Raw genomic sequence first — 19607 nt, 5'->3', positions numbered from 1 at the left:
TTTATACATTGAATTCTCATAAAATAGATGTACCTCTAAGATGTCTGTACCTATGAACGTGAACATCATGATCATGAGAGTCATACATACACACAAAGCAAATAAGTTACAATATATATCATACATACAGGGATGGATCTAGAAATTGATCATATGGGGCTGTTTTTTTTTTTCTCTCTTTTTTATAATTATTTAAATATATAAGTTGTGATAAATAACTATTTAATAATAATGATTTTTAAAATATGTTTGTTATTTTACCGTCATGATTTGTTTATAATTTGTTTGAAATTAAAAAATCAAATTCTAAAACAGTTTCAATTATTATTTTAATTAAAAACTAAAAAAAATAAATTCAAAATAATTGAAGTTAGAGTTAATTCTTTTAAAACATAAAATTCGTGAATAAGTAAATGAACATTCAATTATATAATTGTTATGTCTTTATTACGTAAAATTTGATTAAGTTATAAAAATTAATAGAATAAATTCTTTAAAAAACAAGTAGAAATTTGACAAATTTGTATAATCCAAATAAATTATTTTGATTGAGATTGTTAATTTTGATAATTTTATTCACACACGTGAGATTAACAAGGGATGAAGAATAAAATATTTTTTGACCAATTGAAGTACTAGTTAACAAAGTTATAGGGACACTTATGTGAAAATAATTGCTAGTATCATATTAATATATTTAGGATTATATTTGTATACATGTCGGAATCATGTAATTTGACCATTAATATTAAAAGTTTACAAATAAATCTGTTAGATGATCAATTTCGGGGGTTGAAACATAATTACTTAATTTCTTAAAACACTAACATATCTATCATCTAAATTGGCTAAAATTTCAGAAGATGATTGTATATATGTTCAACTTTCATTTTTAATGAATTCATGTCTACTTAGTTTATTGCACATTTTTTAACCCTTAACTTATTTCAATCTCGATTTCTTCTCAAAACTTTACTTTTTTCAATCCTTATTTCTTATTATTATCAAAATTAATAAAAACTAATCATTAAATGAAAAACACTTTTATCAAAGTTATTTTATTATCTTATAAATTACAACATTATTATAATTCAAATGAATATATTTATCAAAATTATAATTGTGATTTACATTAAATATTAGACAATTTTCTATTAAGTTGAAAACTATCAACATACTTATTTAACCAAAAAGAATTCATAATCTAAAATAAGTTATATGTTTTATTTTTAAATATTTATTTATTAATAAAATCATTTAATGAAAATTCCTTTACTATTTTGAAAATACTTTTCTTTCGAAAATAAATATAATTTTCAAGATTAACAATAATAAGTATATATTTTTTAAAAAGAAGAAACAAATTTCCTTAGTAAAAAAAATTATCACTGAGAAACAAATTTTAACTTGGTCTATCCTTCACGAGAAGACACCATGTTAGGAAGAAGGAGGAAGACATGCATGGCTATTAGTTAGTTACTGAGACCATTAGTTAGTTATAGGCCGTTAGTTTGTTGTAACAGCATTGTGAGTAGTTACATACTATAGCAGAATTGTATATAAAGGATTGCCTGCACATGAATCTGCACATGAATAAAGAGGAGAATATTTTGAGAAAAGCTTAGTTTAGTAGGAGGGACCTTGACCTCGAACCAAGGTATTCCACCTTCTTCCTCTCCGCTCATAAACAATTGGAATGTTAGGAAGAAGGAGGAAGACATGCATGGCTACTAGTTAGTTACCGAGACCATTAGTTAGTTATAGGCTGTTAGTTTGTTGTAACAGCATTGTGAGTAGTTACGTACTATAGCAGAATTGTATATAAAGGGTTGCCTGTGCATGAATAAAGAGGAGAATATTTTGAGAAAAACTTAGTTTAGTAGGAGGGATCTTGACCTCGAACCAAGGTATTCCATCTTCTTCCTCTCCGCTCATAACAATTGGTCCGACCTGCCACCGCTGCAGCCACTGCCGCCGCTGCAGCCACTGCCTCCATTGACGCCGTTGCATTTGCATCCATCGTCAACATGGCTGACCATACAACACAAAAGATCACATCCGATAGGCTTGAAGACACCATCACTTGCCTATCCAACAATCAAGCTTCCCTCGATGACAAATATGCAGAACTTTCCGGCAAGGTGGACTCGATTCTCGATCACCTCCACCTGCGGTCACCCAACCATAACCATCTCAATTTCAACACCCAGCTTCATCAACGTAATGTTGCCAAATTAGATGTCCCGCGATTCTCGATCACCCACCTACCGCCCATGGTTGCCGTCCATGGCTGCCACTCGCCAAACGAAGCTTCCATGGCTGCCGAGGACCACCTTGAGGCCGCCTTGGCCAACCTTGCTGCTGCTCAACATCGCCTCGAATCCTCAATGGATGCCCTTCTCTTAAGACTGCCGCGGCAACCCGGTCACCTCTACCCTTCTTCCTCCCTGAAATCACCACCGTCGTTGCCCCCACGGCTCACGACAACTTCGTCTTCCTCCGCACAACCACCACCACCACCCACAACAGCACCCACATCAGTCGCACCCATGGCTCCGTTGCCGCTTCCCCGCTTTCATTCGATCAACCGCCACTTTCAGCTCAGTCGTCCGTTGCCTTTATCGATTCGCACCACCCACCGTCGTTACCTTCACGACCATTGCCGCAAAACCCCTTACAGCAATGACACCATCTTGCTCGGCGATGATGCCGTAAAGCATCAAATTCATCCGCGCTTGGTTTGGATTCTTTTCGCCATCAAGACTTGCCTTTGCTCCGTCTGTCATCGATGACGACGTCCGCCGCCACACCCGCCACCACCACTGAAGCCACCGCCTCAACCACAACCATGGCTGACACAGGTTGAGCTTCTGTTTTACTCATGTTCTGTTTTTTGCAACCAACACCTTGAGGACAAGGTGTTTTTGATGGGGTAGGGAATGTTAGGAAGAAGGAGGAAGACATGCATGGCTATTAGTTAGTTACCGAGACCATTAGTTAGTTATAGGCCGTTAGTTTGTTGTAACAGCATTGTGAGTAGTTACGTACTATAACAGAATTGTATATAAAGGGTTTCCTGTGCATGAATAAAGAGGAGAATATTTTGAGAAAAATTTAGTTTAGTAGGAGGGACCTTGACCTTGAACTAAGGTATTCCATCTTCTTCCTCTCTGCTCATAGCACACCATCACTTTGGGTAAAATAAACATAAAAAAAAAGATGAAGTTTTGGTTACGACTAGATTGTGGAGTGGCATAGACTCCTATTTTCCAGGATTTAGAATGGATAAAAACTCTATTGCATCGATATGGAAGGATTTTGTGATTTTGGGGTGGGGAGATTTCCACTTATAGTCTGTGTGACGTAAGTGTTGGGCTTTCGATGTTATGTTTTATTATCTTCTTGCAAACTCTTTCCATACAGGGTAAATAATCTTCCCATCCCTATTATATGTGATATATTAAGAATGCCAAGGCAGGGGAATAAAGCCCCTGCTAGCCTCCTGTAGATCCATCATTGCATGCATAGCAAAAATGTGACATTTAAATACTATAATTGTACTAAGGATATCTTGTTTAAAATATAGTTATAAATAAGCAACAATTTATATCATCATCAGATCATTAGTCACATATTTTCAACACAATATGATAACAACTATATGATATATGTTGTCATGCTGACAACTCTCCATGGAGAACAACTATTGGACGACCAACCAAATACCCCCTTAATTGTGGTAAAATGACAACATCCATTTGGGAAAAAGTGGCATGTACCAAAAATCATTTGGGAGATACCGATTTTGATCTAAGAGTAATTGTGGCAATGTTAGGATGTACGCACGTGGGTACTTGTCACGACCACTTGGGGTTTTGAATGAGTCATCATGACCATTTGTAAAATTGTGCATTTGTATATCCCCATTGCTACTAAAGCTACCTACCTCTAGCTTTCTCCACGTCTATCAAAGTGTCTCAATGACTCATGCATGTAAACACACCAACTAACAATGTCCAATTTTCAGTTCATTATATTTAACAAACTTTGTCACTTAGTTCCTCCTATATGTGGGTTAGACATAACATCACATTGATCTCAATGTGTGACGTTGTGGAATTCCCAAAAGTATTTTTTTTATTTTTCTTCATTATTCATATCCAATCAAAGAACTGAAAATCATAATACCATGTTTAAACATTTGCATAAATTAAATTATTTTAATAATCAATTATTCTTTATGAAAGACTGTTGAAAAGTAATTCTAAAATTAATTATTTTTGTTTCAAAAAAATATTTTTTACATAGTAAATTAAAATAACTTATTTATAAAGTGGAAAGAAAAAGAAAAAAACTATTGGGAAAACATTAAGCAAAATAAATAAACAAGTGAAAAAAAAAAAGAAAAAGAAGAGATAAACGAGGGGTGGTTATGTCGGTTCTCTCCACGGGGCGAAGACTCGGATATGTATGGTGGCGCACAACAACATAACAGATCCTTAAATTCTTCTTTTCTCCGCCGAAGATCGATTCTCTCCATCTTCTTCCAATCAAAACCCTAACCAACGTCACTCTCATACTCTTTCTCAATCCGTTACTGCCATGAGCTATCACATGGTAGATTCATCCTTTACACAACCATAATCGTTACTTTATGCACATTTTTTTTTTTTTTTTACTTCTTTACTTGTTCGTTCGGTTTTGTTACTCGCTTCGAAACAACTTCAATCTAGGTTTACCAAGCGTCACGATTCGTGACTAGTACGAAAAATCAAGTTATTTCTTCTCTGCTAAAACAATGTTCTGCTTTTTCCTAGAATCGAAGACACCGTGTTTTTTTTTCTCTCTGTTTTTTTGTTTTGTTTTGTTGCGGATTGTCTCTGATAGATGAAATGCATCATGTGATGTCACATTTTCAAAATTTAATATAAACGGTTTCTCAAATTCAGTGACACATGAATGGTTGGATATTGAATCCACCTCGATTATGTTTTGTGGCTTTTTTTCTGTGAGAATTTGTCTGAAAGCATGGTGGCTTGTCAATATACTCCTGAAAGTGCTCTAGGGTGACTTTTTTTCTGTTTTTGTCTTATTTCAATGAACTTCACTGTGCAAAATTGAGTGTACTTTTTGCTTGTTCTCATGTACACGCGTGCTTGGAAGCATAATTATTGCTCTTCAGTTATGCTCGTTCAAGTCATTTTATTCCTGGCAATCTGATGTGATGCATTTTATCAGATAATTGTTGAATTGCTTAACTTTTGTTGTTTTTGTTGAGATAGCTCCTTTGCTGTTTCTTACTCTGAGTTCTTTATGCAGCATAATAATGAAGAAACACACAGAGGTTTGAAAAGAAAGCCCCCACATATGGATCGAGGGCAAGAACGGAGACCATACAATACGAATTCTAGACCTTATGATATGAACGCGGTTCCTGATGGTGGGCTCTTGTTTTTATTTATTTATTTAACTATCTATTTTATATACAATACCCACGGATTTGGTTGTCAATTATGGACTAGTACATTGTGCAAATATTGCCCGGCACTTTAATCTCATTGTAGTGTATGAGCATTGGAATTTCTATTCATTTTCTATTTTGCATTTAGGGATTTAACTATACAAATTAAGGACTTGCTGTAAATAAATGAAGCTATAAGTTACCTTTGGCATTGAAGATTTTTTTTTCCTGCATAAACCAGAGTTAGTGTGTTTTGGTTCAAGCTATTTTAGAGAGAAAATCTCCACCCCCCTCCCCCCTTTTCATAACATGTCCATTAAAGAACTTTTTTGGAAAAAAAAAGAACAATTATATTCCCTGAAAAAAGCTATACCAAAGGGCTTATATGGAGATGATTGTGTATGTCAAATGTCTCACTTGTTCAGCATGGGTAGGTTAGTTTGTGGAAGTGTTAGCTATATGCTGTAGGAATTGTGATATACACTATGCAGGTATAGTCCATGGCCTTTATTATAAACTATTGCAAGTTGATTACATCCTTTGAACTCACTATTGCAAGTCCTTATTGCATGAACAAGACCTTTTTCTTTAATTAATTTGCCATTTTATTTTTGTGATAGTATATACTATGTATGCCTGGTACTGATAAAAAAAATAAAAAAATACTATGTATGCCTGGTTTTCTTACAAGTTCTTTTTTCATACTGGCTTCAGGCTACAATTTTCTTTACAATGTGGAAATCTCTTTACTGATCTTCACTCTTGCAATAATGTTACTCTATTATGTGCTTTATTTATTTATTTATTTTTTTATAGATTTTCATTTTTAGTTTACCTTATAATACAGGTTGGTTAGACTGCCCACCACATGGGCAAGAAATAGGATGTATAATCCCTTCAAAGGTTCCACTTGGTGATTCCTTCAATGATTACATTTCAAGTCAAAAATATACTCCCAAGCAAGCAATTCATCAACAAAGAGTCTTAGGTAGAGAAGTAAGTACATCAAATGCACAGTAATCATCAATTACTCAGATTAGTATTTTCTTCATTGGGAAGATAAATATACCTTTATTAAGTACATAAAGGGAGATAATAATAGATTGGTGTGCACAAGCTGCTGACATAAATAGAGAAGTCAGGATGGTTTTGTTAAATATTTTGATGTGACTTTTCAACATCTTTTTATGTGACTGATCTTTTTATTTGGCCATGTTAAATATTTTCTCATTTTATTACTTCACAACATTTAGAGGAACTTGTTCTATTGCTCACACATGTCACAATGTGACGGGCTTTACATATGAATTTGGTGTTCTTAGGGAGCTTTTATTGACAAAAGACGGCTTAGATTGCATTTTAGGATTTGATGAAAAAGACATAGAAACAGGAAGAATGAGGATAGTAAGTGTTTATATTTCGTTTGAGCTAATAAGCAGAAAGATGAATAATTACAGAAAGGGACAAATTTGCAACATTGTGGGAGCTTTTACATGTTCTATCTGTTACCTGAATAGCTGAACCAAAGATTGAGGTAATAAAATAACAATTTCAAGCAATTCAAGAGTATCTTTCATTGTTGTTATTTTACATTGTGTTCCATGCATAACATGCATGAATACTTGTTTGCTTTGTAGTGTTGTATATAAATTTGTTGCAACTAGCATCAAAGTGCTTAGCTTTATTTAATTTGCAGCTTGGTTTAGTGATTGATCTGACAAATACTACTCGCTACTATCGTGTATCAGATTGGACAAAAGAAGGGATTGGTCATGTCAAGGTAGCATATTATCTTTCATCCGATTGTTTATGAAATGTTAATTGCAATTGAATTTAGATTTTTTTATTTGCTTGTGGCAGATAAGATGCACAGGAAGAGATGCTGTACCTGATGATGAATCCGTAAAAAAATTTTGTGATAAGGTAGCTTCCTTTTGTAGTGTTGATAGTGTTCACCGTACAGTTCATGAACATTACTTTTACTCATTCTTTTGCTTAATGTCCACAACTTGATTGCCAAGTATTGTCTTCTTGTTAGTGTTCTTAGCAATGCTGGTACAACTCTTGACATCTTACTTGAGGTTTTATGATTTATACTTGTTAGATATTCATTTTAGGTTCTGGATTTTTGCTCCCAAAGAACAAACACAAAGAAATATATACTTGTACATTGCACACATGGGCATAATCGTACAGGTTATATGATTGTTCACTTTCTTGTGCGCACGGAATCTATTTCTGTTACTGAGGTGAGTAAAATTATAGGACAGTTCATAGGTTTGTTTTCAATAACTGTTTGACTCTGGTAATTAATGTGTTATTTTTTGTGCTTGTTATCTTCCAGGCGATAAATAAATTTGCTTGCGCACGCCACCCAGGAATTTACAAGCAGGACTACATTGATGCCCTGTACATGTTTTATCATGAAAAGAAGCCTGAAGATCTTGTTTGTCCTCAAACTCCTGAATGGAAGAGAATTTCTGATCCCGATTTTCGTGGCACAGCTGTTCCAGCTGTGGACAATTGTGCACACATTCCTGAACAGGTATGTTTGCCTTGTTGACTCTGTTTATTTAGCTTCTTAGTGGATATGGATTTTTAGTGTTGCCACTGGGTTGAATACCTTACTTCTTGGCATGTAATTTACTTCCAACAAGTTTGTGTGAGCATGAGTCTGCCAGTTAGTTTTGAAATATTCTTTATTATTACAGAAAAATAGAAAATGATTGTATTTTTCTTTCAATTGTCATCTTCCGTGGCCTTATTGTCTGTGCATGTTATCCCTTTTATATGGCTTGTATTTTTTTATGAAGTTTTTTAAATAAGAGGCTGTGAGATTAATATTTGGTCACATTAATATTGAATTGTTTTCCTCGTATCACTTTCATTTTTTGCATTGCATACATCTGTGTGCTCTGTTGAAATAGAAATATGAATTTTTTTAAGAACCTTAAATCAGTTCACAATTTATTTCTGGGAGTAATACATTTTGTGTGGATTTTCCGTATGTTTGGTTTGATATTCTAGGGGACTATTGTGAGGAATGAAGTATTAACAAGTGATGATGCTTTGGGAGATCCAATTCCTCCAAACCAGCTGCGTTCAATGCAAGAACTTTGTTATCAACTGCTCAAGTTGGGCACAGGGGTGGGTTTCTGAATTGGCTTTTTGTTGAATTCTATATATTTTTCTTGAATATGATTTACATTCAAGTATTCAACATATTCTGGATAATCATGAATGCTGTTTTTGTATCACATGTTATTCATGCATCACATGTATGATTTAGTTTTCATAGGAGTTAGTGTTCTGGAAGTAGCACCCACCCATTCACTCTGCCTAGAAAATAATCCTCACTTAGTCTATTAAGAGTCTAAATGTATAGATTTTACCGTAATGCATAATCAATCAATTTCACTTAAGCAATACTTCCTATCTCTATTTATCTCTTTCGTCCCCCCCTAAAGTCAACACGAACAACCATATCAATATTACACAAATAAAGTTATGTGTATCTAGTGCAATGGTTGTATTTAATGCATCTCAATAAAATTCCAAAAGAAGTTTGAAGCCAAGTAATTATTTGATTCGGAAACATTAGTTTGTTATGCATAAAATTATTTTATGAATTTTTGGGTTTTCAAATTTAATATTATCTCTTTTTAGGGAAGAGGATGCTGGCAGTTTCCTGGATCACACCCTGTTTCTCTGAACAGGTCCAATCTTACCACATTTGATCATTTTGTTTTCTATTTCATTGAGAAATAAATGTAACTTAAGTATGGACTTGGCTATTTTACTGAGATAGATTGTTAGGAATTGTGACTCTAGATGGGATAAGCCTTTTAAGGTTTATCACCGTAGGCCCAAAACTAATAACTAATGTTAGTCTCTAACGTTGGGGGTAGTAAGGTAATTGCTGAGTTTGTTAGTAGTAGTGGGGGTGTGAACATTCTGTTATGAGTTGTAATGATTTTAGAATCATGGTTGGGATCAGTAACGGAATCGGGAGTGTAGAGACTTTCTCTCACTTGGGGGAGCAATAGCTCTTAGATATTTTCCTTTCCCTTGCTTCTCCTTCCTCTCTCACTTACCATTTCTGCCGGTACCTTTGATATACCTTTGATACTACACGTATCATTGGTGCTTTCATTGAGATTCGACCCTTCCTCGTATGTGCATTAGGACAACATCCCAGCGTCTCGATGCCATTGAGGTCGATCTCGCAGCCATCAAACTTATTCTTCAGTCCCATGAGTCCTTCATTTCAGCCAATCTTCCAAGCTCGATTCCTTTGTCTCCTTTGTCAGTGAGTTCTCGAAGTTTGTTTCCACTCTATGCAGATGCGCGAGTCTCACTTTTCCAACTCAGCAGGATCGTTCCATCATTCCTCTGCAACTAGCGGTGCTTCCTCTAACGATGTTGCTCTGTACTCGAAGTGTGTCGATCTTCCTCCCTTTGTTGGTGACAACCCTGTGGGGTGGTTAGCCAAGGCCGAGACCTACTTTTCCGTTCAGAACACCCCGTCAGAAACATGCATCTCCCTCGCTCAGATTTGTATGGAGGGGAAGACATGGCATTGGTTCAAGTTCCTTTCCAACTTTGATCCAAACCTCCATTGGGACTCCTTCAAGTAGTGCTCTCCTAGACTGTTATAGTGACAATCAATTGGGTAACCCCTTTGCTCAACTTAAAATTCTTCATTAGTCTACCACCGTCACGAATATATGGAGGCCTTCAAGATCCTCATGGCTCAGGTTCCCCCGTTCTCCAAGACTAGTTCTTTCTAGGTGGGTTACGCGATGACATTCGCACCCATGCATCTCCCTCGCTCAGATTTGTATGGAGGGGAAGACATGGCATTGGTTCAAGGTCCTTTCCAACTTTGATCCAAACCTCCATTGGGACTCCTTCAAGTAGTGCTCTCCTAGACTGTTATAGTGACAATCAATTGGGTAACCCCTTTGCTCAACTTAAAATTCTTCATTAGTCTACCACCGTCACGAATATATGGAGGCCTTCAAGGTCCTCATGGCTCAGGTTCCCCCGTTCTCCAAGACTAGTTCTTTCTAGGTGGGTTACGCGATGACATTCGCACATAGGTGCTCACATTTGAACCCCCCAATTGCCACCACCTGATCTTCGTGGCTCGCCTGATCGAACGCAAGCTAGACCACCCTCCTTCTCAGCGTGGTGCCATCAGTTGGCATCCTCCTTCACTCTCCCTTCTCTGGTAACTCCCTTTTGGGTGGCCAACGTTCACAACACTCTGGGACTTTGGGACTATGAGTCCCACCCATTCTTGTGGCTCTTCTATTGGGCTTGGGGATAAAGGGTCCAAATCTAGCCCCAAGTCACCCGAATCCAACTCAAGGGCAGGTACCCGCAACCTTTCATACCCGGAGTTGATGGATCAGCATAGTCAATGGTCAGTGGGATGCTACACTGTGGTGGTGGATGCTTATGTGTTAGATTTGGGTGGTGTTGATTTAATTTTGGGGATAACTTGGCTGGAAAATGTTGGACTTACCACTATTGATTGGCAAAAGAAGATAGTGAGTTTCAAAGACTACGGCCAATTAATCACTTTATAGGGGCACCATCTTCATGATCATCCTTGCACTTTTGCGGACCAAGGCATGCTCCAAGGGCTTGCTTTGGAAGACTCTACACCTACAAGTTCCTCTTATTGTTCGCCTCCTCCGGACTTGCAGAATGTGTTGTCTTACCTTGAGTTTGCCTTCCTTACGTGACAAGGCCTTCCCCCAAAGTACAACCATGATCATTCAATCACTTTGCATCTAGGTACTAACCCAGTTAGAGTGCACCCACACATATATGCTTACCATCACAAGGACGAGATTGAGCAACAAGTTTAGGAGCTTCTCACAGAGGACATCATCCGTCACTCAATTAGTCCATTTTCAAGCTCCATCATCTTAGTGAAGAAGAAAAATGACTCATGGAGGATGTGTGGACTTTAGGGCCCTCAATAAGGTCATTGTCCTAGACAAATATCCTATTCCAACCATCAACAAGTTCATTGACGAGCTGCATGGCTCCCGCGTTTTCTCAAAGCTTGATCTAAAATTTGAATTTCAATCAGATTCGCATGGTGGAATCTAGCATTCCCAAAATTTCCTTTCGCACTCACAAAGGTTACTATGAGTACCTCGTGATGCCATTTGGCCTTGTAAATGCCCCTGCTACTTTCCAATCCACGGTGAATTCGATTTTTCGGCCTCTCCTCGCCGCTTTATGGTTGTTTAGCCCAGATTGGCCAATCCATTTATCACATCTAAATGAAGTTCTATCAGTGTTAGCTCAACACTTTTTTGTGGCATGTTATCCCCATCCTTTGGCCTCACTTCCATTGACTACCTTGGCCATGTTATCTCAGCTGAGGGCGTGTAGATGGATCCTTCCAAGGTCCGAGTAGTGTTGGAGTGTCTCATTCCAACCTCTACCAAAGATATTCACGGGTTCTTGGGCCTCGCCGTATATTACAGAAGATTTATTCGAGATTATGACAAAATGGTTCAACCATTGACGACATTGATGAAGAAAAAGGGATTCTATGGGAGAGGAGCAAGAGTGTCTTTGCCCTGCTTGGCTTTTTTCCCTGTGCTAGCATTGCCGGATTTCACTCAGGTATTTGTGATTGAGTGTGATGCCTTAGGATGAGAGATTGGTGTCGTCCTGATGCAAAATCGACAGCCCATTGCCTACTTTAGCAAGGCTCTTTCCCCTAAGACGCTAGCTAAATTAGTTTATGAGGAGTAGATAATGGCCCTAGCTTTATCGGTGCAACACCTGCGGCACTACCTATTGGGTCGTAGTTTTAAGGTCTATACAGACCATAGCAGCTTGCGTCATTTGCTCCAACAGCGGCTTACAACCACTGATCAACAGTGTTGGTTGGTAAAACTGATGGGTTTCCAGTTCGAAGTGGTGTATAAAAGCCTGGGCCGAAAAACAAGGCCGCTGATGCTCTTTCTCGTCAAATGGGTTCAGGAGAGTTAGGGGCATTTCCATAAGCCCAATATGGGTGGACTTCCCCACCATTTGCACCGAGGACCAGCAAGATCCAGAACTTAGAAAATTGTCCGCCCAAGTTCAAGCTAATCCAGCTTTGGTGCCACAATATGTTCAACGTGATGGGATCATCTTCTTCAAAGGGCGCATGATGTTGCCCAAGACTTCTGCTATGATTCCAGTACTCTTAGCAGACTTTCATTCTACTGTGGTAGGGGGGCACTTGGGTTTTACTAAGACATATAAGCTCCTTGCTGCAAACTTTTATTGGAAGGGGATGAAGAACACCATTATGTAATACATTCACCATTGTGATGTTTGCCAGAGAAACAAATATCAAGCTTTGTCTCCTATATTGCAACCCATTCCGATTTTGGAAGTGGTTTGGGGCGATATATCTTTAGACTTCATCTCTGGTTTACCTCGCTCTCAGGGGTTTGATGTGATACTTGTGATTGTGGACCGCTTATCAAAATATGCCCATTTCCTTTCTTTGAAGCACCCATATACAGCTCACACAGTGGCTGAGGTGTTCATTCGTGAGGTGGCCAAGCTGCATGGATTTCCCAAATCCATCATCAGCAATCGCAATCCTCTGTTTTTGAGTAAATTTTGTAGTGAATTGTTTTGTCTCCAAGGAACAACGTTGAGGATGAGCACTATATCTATCACCCTCAAACAGATGGTCAAACAGAGGTTGTTAATAGATGTTTGGAGACCTATTTGCATTGTTTCGCTTCTGAAAAACCAACGAAATGGAATCTTTGGCTCTCTTGGGCGGAGTATTGGTACAATACTTCCTTCCACTCAGCCACGGGATAGACTCCCGAGGTTGTTTATGGACGAGACACAATTTCTGCTAGGAGAGACACAAGTTGATTCAGTAGCTTCGGTGTTGGTTGACAGAGATGAGGCTATCCACCAACTGAAATTTCATCTGCATCGCGCCCAACAATCCATGAAGAAGGCGGCAGATAAGCATTGTCACGCTGTGTCATTTGCGGAAGGGGATTGGGTGTTTGTTAAGCTGTGCCCTCATAGGCAGCATACTGTGGCCTGTCGCATTAATCCTAAATTATCAACCTGCTATTTTGGGCCTTTTAAAATATTATCACGAGTAGGGGAGGTGGCCTACAAGCTGAAGCTTCCGGAATCTGCAAGAGTTCACCCTGTCTTTCATTTGTCACAGCTCTAGAAGCCTATGACAGTTGGCTCCAATGCTTCTGCCTTACCCCGAGGTCTGACCCTGGATGAGTCAGCTTCTCTTTTTCCTGAATATGCTAACTACGCGTGAAGGAAAACTGATGGAAATCCTGAGGAGTGGTTGGTTTTATGGAAATCCCAACCTGTGGAAGAAGCTATGTGGGAGTCAGCAGCATCTATTCGTACCAAGTCTCCTACATTCAGCCTTGAGGACAAGGCTAATTTGATTGGGGGAGGTATTGTTAGGATCCGTGACTCTAGATGGGATAAGCCTTTAAAGGTTTATTACCGTAGGCCCAAAACTAATAACTAATGTTAGTTCTGATGTTGGGAATAGTAAGGGAATTGCTGAGTTTGTTAGCAGTAGTGGGGGTGTGAGCATTCTGTTACAAGGGAGTGCTGTAATGATTGTAGAATCATGGTTGGGTTTAGTAACGGAATTGGGAGTGTCGAGACTTTCTCTTAGCAATAGCTCTTAGATATTTTCCTTTCCCTTTCTTTTCCTTCCTCTGTCACTTGCCATTTCTGCAGGTACCTTTGATACTACACGTATCATGGACATCAGTTGTTTTTATATTCTACCAAGTCTAGAAAATTAATAATACCTAAAGTATGTGTTCTCTATTGTCGATCTGCTTTCAACTGTTTAATTGCAAATGTGCTTCATTGGAAAAGAGAATCTTGTGCTGTTAACAAATATTTTTAACATCAGTTTTTTGCCGAAATTCTCAAGTAAATGGAGTGGCTGACATTTTTTTCACTACATTAAACCTTCTGTCTACTTTTTAATAGAATCTGACGGAGAAGAAGAATAACTAACACTGTCAGCAATGTAACAGGATCTTTGTGATATATTAATTCTTACACTAAGATTTCAATGAAGAAGTCATGGTTTCATACTATATTGTACTTCTGTTTAGTTTTGGGATGAATTATTTGTCAAAACCTTTCAGACCAACAACAACAACAACAACAACGCCTTATCCCACTAGGTGGGGTCGGCTACATGGATCAACTTCCGTCATAATGTTCTATCAAGTACCATACTTCTATCCAAATCATTAAGTTTGAGATCCTTTTTGATAACCTCTCTTATAGTCTTTTTGGGTCTTCCTCTGCCTCGAATTGTTTGTCTTCTCTCCATCTGGTCTACTCTCCTCACTACAGAGTCTACCGGTCTTCTCTCTACATGCCCAAACCACCTAAGTCTATTTTCCACCATCTTCTCTACAATAGGCGCTACTCCAACCCTCTCTCTAATAGCTTCGTTTCTAATTTTATCCCGTCGAGTCTTACCACACATCCACCGCAACATCCTCATCTCCGCTACACCTACTTTATTCTCATGTTGGCTCTTGACTGCCCAACATTCTGTTTCGTACAAAATCGCCGGTCTTACCGCAGTCCGATAAAACTTTCCCTTTAGCTTGATCGGTACCTTTGCATCACATAACACCCCCGATGCTTTTCTCCATTTCATCCATCCTGCTTGAATGCGATGATTCACATCCCCTTCAATTTCCCCATCATCCTGTATTACAGACCCAAGATATTTAAACCGTGTGACTTGAGGGATAATATGGTCTCCTATTTTCACCTCTAAGTTAGAAACCCTCCTTCTTTTGTTGAACTTACATTCCATATACTCCGATTTGCTTCTGCTTAGGCGAAAGCCATGTGTTTCTAGAGCTCGTCTCCAAGTTTCCAACCTCTCATTCAACTCCTCCCTCGACTCTCCAAGGAGGACTATGTCATCTGCAAAAAGCATGCATCTCGGCGCTATCTCTTGGATTTGTTCCGTGAGGACATCCAGAATTAAGGTAAAAAGGTAGGGGCTAAGGGTTGACCCTTGATGCAAACCAATTGTGATGGGAAAATCGTCTGACTCTCCACCCTGTGTCCTAACACTAGTCGATACCCTATCATACATATCTTGGATAGCTCGAATATATGCAACCCTAACCCCTTTCTTCTCTAGAGCTTTCCACAAAATCTCTCTAGGCACTCTATCATACGCTTTCTCCAAGTCAATAAAAATCAAGTGCAAGTCTTGTTGGGCCATACGATATTGCTCCATCACCCGCCGTAATAAATAAATCGCTTCCATGGTCGACCTTCCCGGCATGAAACCAAATTGATTCTCAGTAACTTGAGTCTCCTTTCTTAATCTCCGTTCGATCACTCTTTCCCATAATTTCATGGTATGACTCATGAGCTTGATTCCCCTATAATTTGCACAATTTTGTATATCCCCCTTGTTCTTATAGATTGGCACTAACGTGCTTCTCCTCCATTCCTCCGACATGTGTTTTGACCTCATAATTTCGTTAAAGAGTTCGGTGAGCCACTCAAGACCTCTATCTCCAAGAGTTTTCCACACTTCAAAACCTTTCAGACCAATTTCCATAAATTACATGATATAAGTTCAAATTCCAGATGTCTGCCCTGTGTATATTTTAATTTAGCTTTGGCCAATTAAACAAATTTCTGCATCTACTATCAAATTATTTCTGATTTATATTACTATAATTTCTTTGAGAGTAAATTACTTTGCATTTACACAGACATGCTCTACTGCTCATTTGCTATTATGAATATTTGCAGTTTTACACGAATCTTTTTGTATTTACAAAATATGCTACAATTAACTTCAAAGTATTGTTTGGCCCAGATTTGGCAATTGATATGTCAAGTTAATGGATGTTCTGTGATCAAATGGCATTCATTAATCCTATCCTTTTTCAGTTTTTGTGAAACAGGGATCAAATGCATTTGATGCAGTTGAGTTTGAGTTGGGAGATTTATTAATTAAAAATTGATTGTAAATCTAAATTTTCATCTTTGTTAATCATCTACTTTGGTTGACTTAAGATCATTTTGTTTTTGCAGGGACAATCTGCAACTCTTAAGACAACGATATTACTATGCCACGTGGAAAGCTGATGGGACACGATATATGATGCTGATTACTTGCGATGGATGTTATCTGATTGACAGAAAATTTCTTTTCCAAAGGATCAATATGCGATTTCCTTGCAGATATACTAATGGGGTGTGTATGTTTATTCAATTTACTTTGGTTGCCAAGTGAGTGTCTTGGGTGTCAGGAAGCCGTGTCTTGGCTTTTGTAAATTTTATTTTACATTCTCGAATGGATAACTAAATTGTTTTCAATCACAATCATTTCAAGGGTACACCTGAGAGGAATCACCACTACACATTACTTGATGGGGAGATGATTATTGACACAGATCCACATACACATAAGCAAGAGAGAAGATACCTCATTTATGATTTGATAGCTATTAATCAAGTCTCTTTGACAGAGGTACACATTTACGAACAACTGCAGTGTTGAGATATTATTGACTTCTTGGTGGATTTGTCCTACACCTACTATATTATATGAAGTAAAGAAATTTAAATTGGTTTACTCTTGTTTATGTTATGTTTGCTATTTTGAGTTGCTGTATTTAGTGGTCAACCAAAAACCAAATTGTATTCCAATTAAGGTATTTGCACCTGTCAGTTAATTAAAGTATCTCCTTACAATCCTGCATTAAAATGAACGCCTGTAAGCTTCTAGTTGGATTTGAAACTACCTCTGACTTGTGGGTCATTTCCTTGGTAAGTTTGAAAACCCAGGATCACTAGTAATCCGTATTTTTGGATCTGGCTAGACATGGCAAATTGTGAAATAATTTGAAGCATCATAATTGGAGCAGCTGTGTCTAGTTTGTAAACTTATAATGAATTACTGATACAATCAGAATATCAGATTCTATTCAATATTTCTTGGGATCTGGTGTGTGTGTGGTTGTCTGTCCAACTTCCAATTGATCTGGCTGCAAACGTAATGTTTTCTCATGAGTATTTGGATAGTTGGTAAAACATTAAAAAAATGACATAGAATACTAGATAATGCATGCCTGGAACCATGTAAATCTTTGGATTCATGTTCACACTTGTGCTTGGCTGACTTTTGACCTGACCATTTGGTCTTAAGCATGCAGCTGCCATTCTATGAAAGGTGGAAATTGCTGGAGAAAGAAGTAATTGAACCTCGTAATATGGAACGTGAGGGCCTCTCAAAGAGTATAAATCCTTATTATAGATATGACTTGGAACCATTTAGTGTACGTATAGTGATTATTTTACTATTCTATTTTCTGAAAATTTCCAGTGGGATCAGATATTTGTTTATATTTTTTGTATTTTTTTGTTTCAGGTGAGGAGGAAGGGTTTTTGGTTACTATCTACCGTGTCAAAGCTCCTTCATAAATTCATTCCACAACTATCGCATTCATCAGATGGTCTTGTATTCCAGGTGTTTCATTGTATTGAGTCAATATTGAATATTGAGAAATCTTGACTGATGTAAATTTTTGGTTTATATAGAATACTTACTGGCTGAGAACATATTATTCACAAATATGCATATATGCTGTTTGGTTTACTACTTGTCCGTTGTTAATGATGTTGGATTCTATCAGGGTTGGGATGATCCATATGTCCCTCGCACACATGAAGGTCTTCTGAAGTGGAAATACCCTGAGATGAACTCTGTTGATTTCCTCTGTGAGGTTGTACAAGTACTTCTCAAGTTCAAAAATGGAATTAGTTTATGTGGTGTTAAATTCCTCTCTAACATGACAATCCAATTATGTTGAAATCTTTTTGTTGACAGGTGGGAGCTGGTGATCGTCCCTTGCTTTTTCTATTTGAACGAGGAAGGAAGAAGTTAATGGAAGAGAATGTTATTTTTAAAGGTTACAACTTGTAGATCATCATTATTATTTTATACCATTATAAATGTAATTAATGGCATTATTACTATTATTATTAATTGTTCCAGATGACAGCTAATTGCATGAATTACCCCACTTGCAATTGAATCTGTCTAAAGCTAGTTATAACATAATTCTTGAGTTGATTTAACTGATTATCTGAAAAAGTCTAACCGTAATTTGTTTCCAATTTTTGGCTCCAAATGATTTTCAGATGCATCGGACATTTCTTCCTATTCAGGGAAGATCATTGAATGCTACTGGGATTCTGCGGAGCATCATTGGGTCTGCATGCGGATCAGAATAGACAAAGCCACTCCAAATGATATCAATACCTATAGAAAGGTTATACCTGTTAAAACTTTTCCATTCTATTATTGCCGCCATCTTTAAGTTGTCTATGTTTTTGTTTGACTAGCTCAGGTGAAAAGCCTGCTGAACAGTTTTGGTTAATTTTTTAACACAGGTAATGCGAAGCATAAAGGATAACATCACAGAAGATGTATTATTGAATGAGATCAATCAGATCATTCGCCTACCCTTGTATGCAGACAGAATACAGAGGGATATCAAGGCTCACCAGCATATGATCTCTTTGCGGCGCAAGTGAGTTATACTAAAAGCTAAGCATGTCGAACAACGTCGTATTTTTTTATTATTATTATTGAAGAGCAAGCAAAGACTCCTGAATGAAGTGCCAACAAAAAAGCTGTACATTTTTTTTTTCTCTAGGAGACTGTATCTGTGCTACGGCACTGTTAGCCTCATGCATCACATAGGAAAGAAGCATAGGTTGATTTTGTTTGGCTAACAAGATTTTGGTCGCTGTTGTATATTAGCAATTTTGCCTATTATTTCCTTTATTTTTATTCCTTTTTAGTAGTATTTCTTTTTTAACAGCAGACAGAGTTCACAAGATCATATTGAAAAAGGTCAATAAAAACGGCTTTGATAGGGGATCCAGTAATTCAAAATATTGCAACTTCATACCATTTTCTTTTTCAAGGAACTTTTTTGATACTTGATAGAGTGCGGCTCTTGGACACATCTCCCACTTGTTCTAATTTTACTTTTTACTTTGTTTTGGCACCAGTCGTTCAGTGAAAACTAATTAATTGACA

At 37.5% G+C, this 19607-nt stretch overlaps 1 protein-coding gene across 2 annotated transcripts; it reads left to right on the top strand.

Annotated features, from left to right (window-relative positions):
• The first annotated feature begins 4404 nt into the window (after positions 1-4404).
• LOC100778292 (mRNA-capping enzyme) lies at positions 4405-19340 on the top strand. 2 transcript variants are annotated; one of them, XM_041012576.1, is made up of 17 exons: positions 4405-4617; positions 5320-5440; positions 6309-6457; positions 7158-7241; positions 7322-7384; positions 7579-7710; positions 7806-8006; positions 8489-8608; positions 9128-9177; positions 16589-16676; positions 16890-17027; positions 17713-17835; positions 17928-18026; positions 18193-18282; positions 18387-18468; positions 18701-18831; positions 18953-19340. In XM_041012576.1, exons 1-17 carry the CDS (start codon positions 4603-4605, stop codon positions 19094-19096), a joined length of 1830 nt encoding a protein of 609 aa, XP_040868510.1. In that variant the 5' UTR covers positions 4405-4602; the 3' UTR covers positions 19097-19340. The 2 variants fall into 2 exon arrangements, with proteins under 2 accessions (XP_040868510.1, XP_003553454.1); XM_003553406.5 differs by having other exon boundaries at positions 4407-4617; positions 16589-16751.
• Positions 19341-19607: the final 267 nt, after the last annotated feature.

This window comes from Glycine max, chromosome 19 (assembly GCF_000004515.6).
Source record: "Glycine max cultivar Williams 82 chromosome 19, Glycine_max_v4.0, whole genome shotgun sequence".
Taxonomy (NCBI): domain Eukaryota; kingdom Viridiplantae; phylum Streptophyta; class Magnoliopsida; order Fabales; family Fabaceae; genus Glycine; species Glycine max.
Note: the sequence above shows the minus strand (reverse complement) of the source record. Positions and strands in the feature narration are given on the sequence as shown.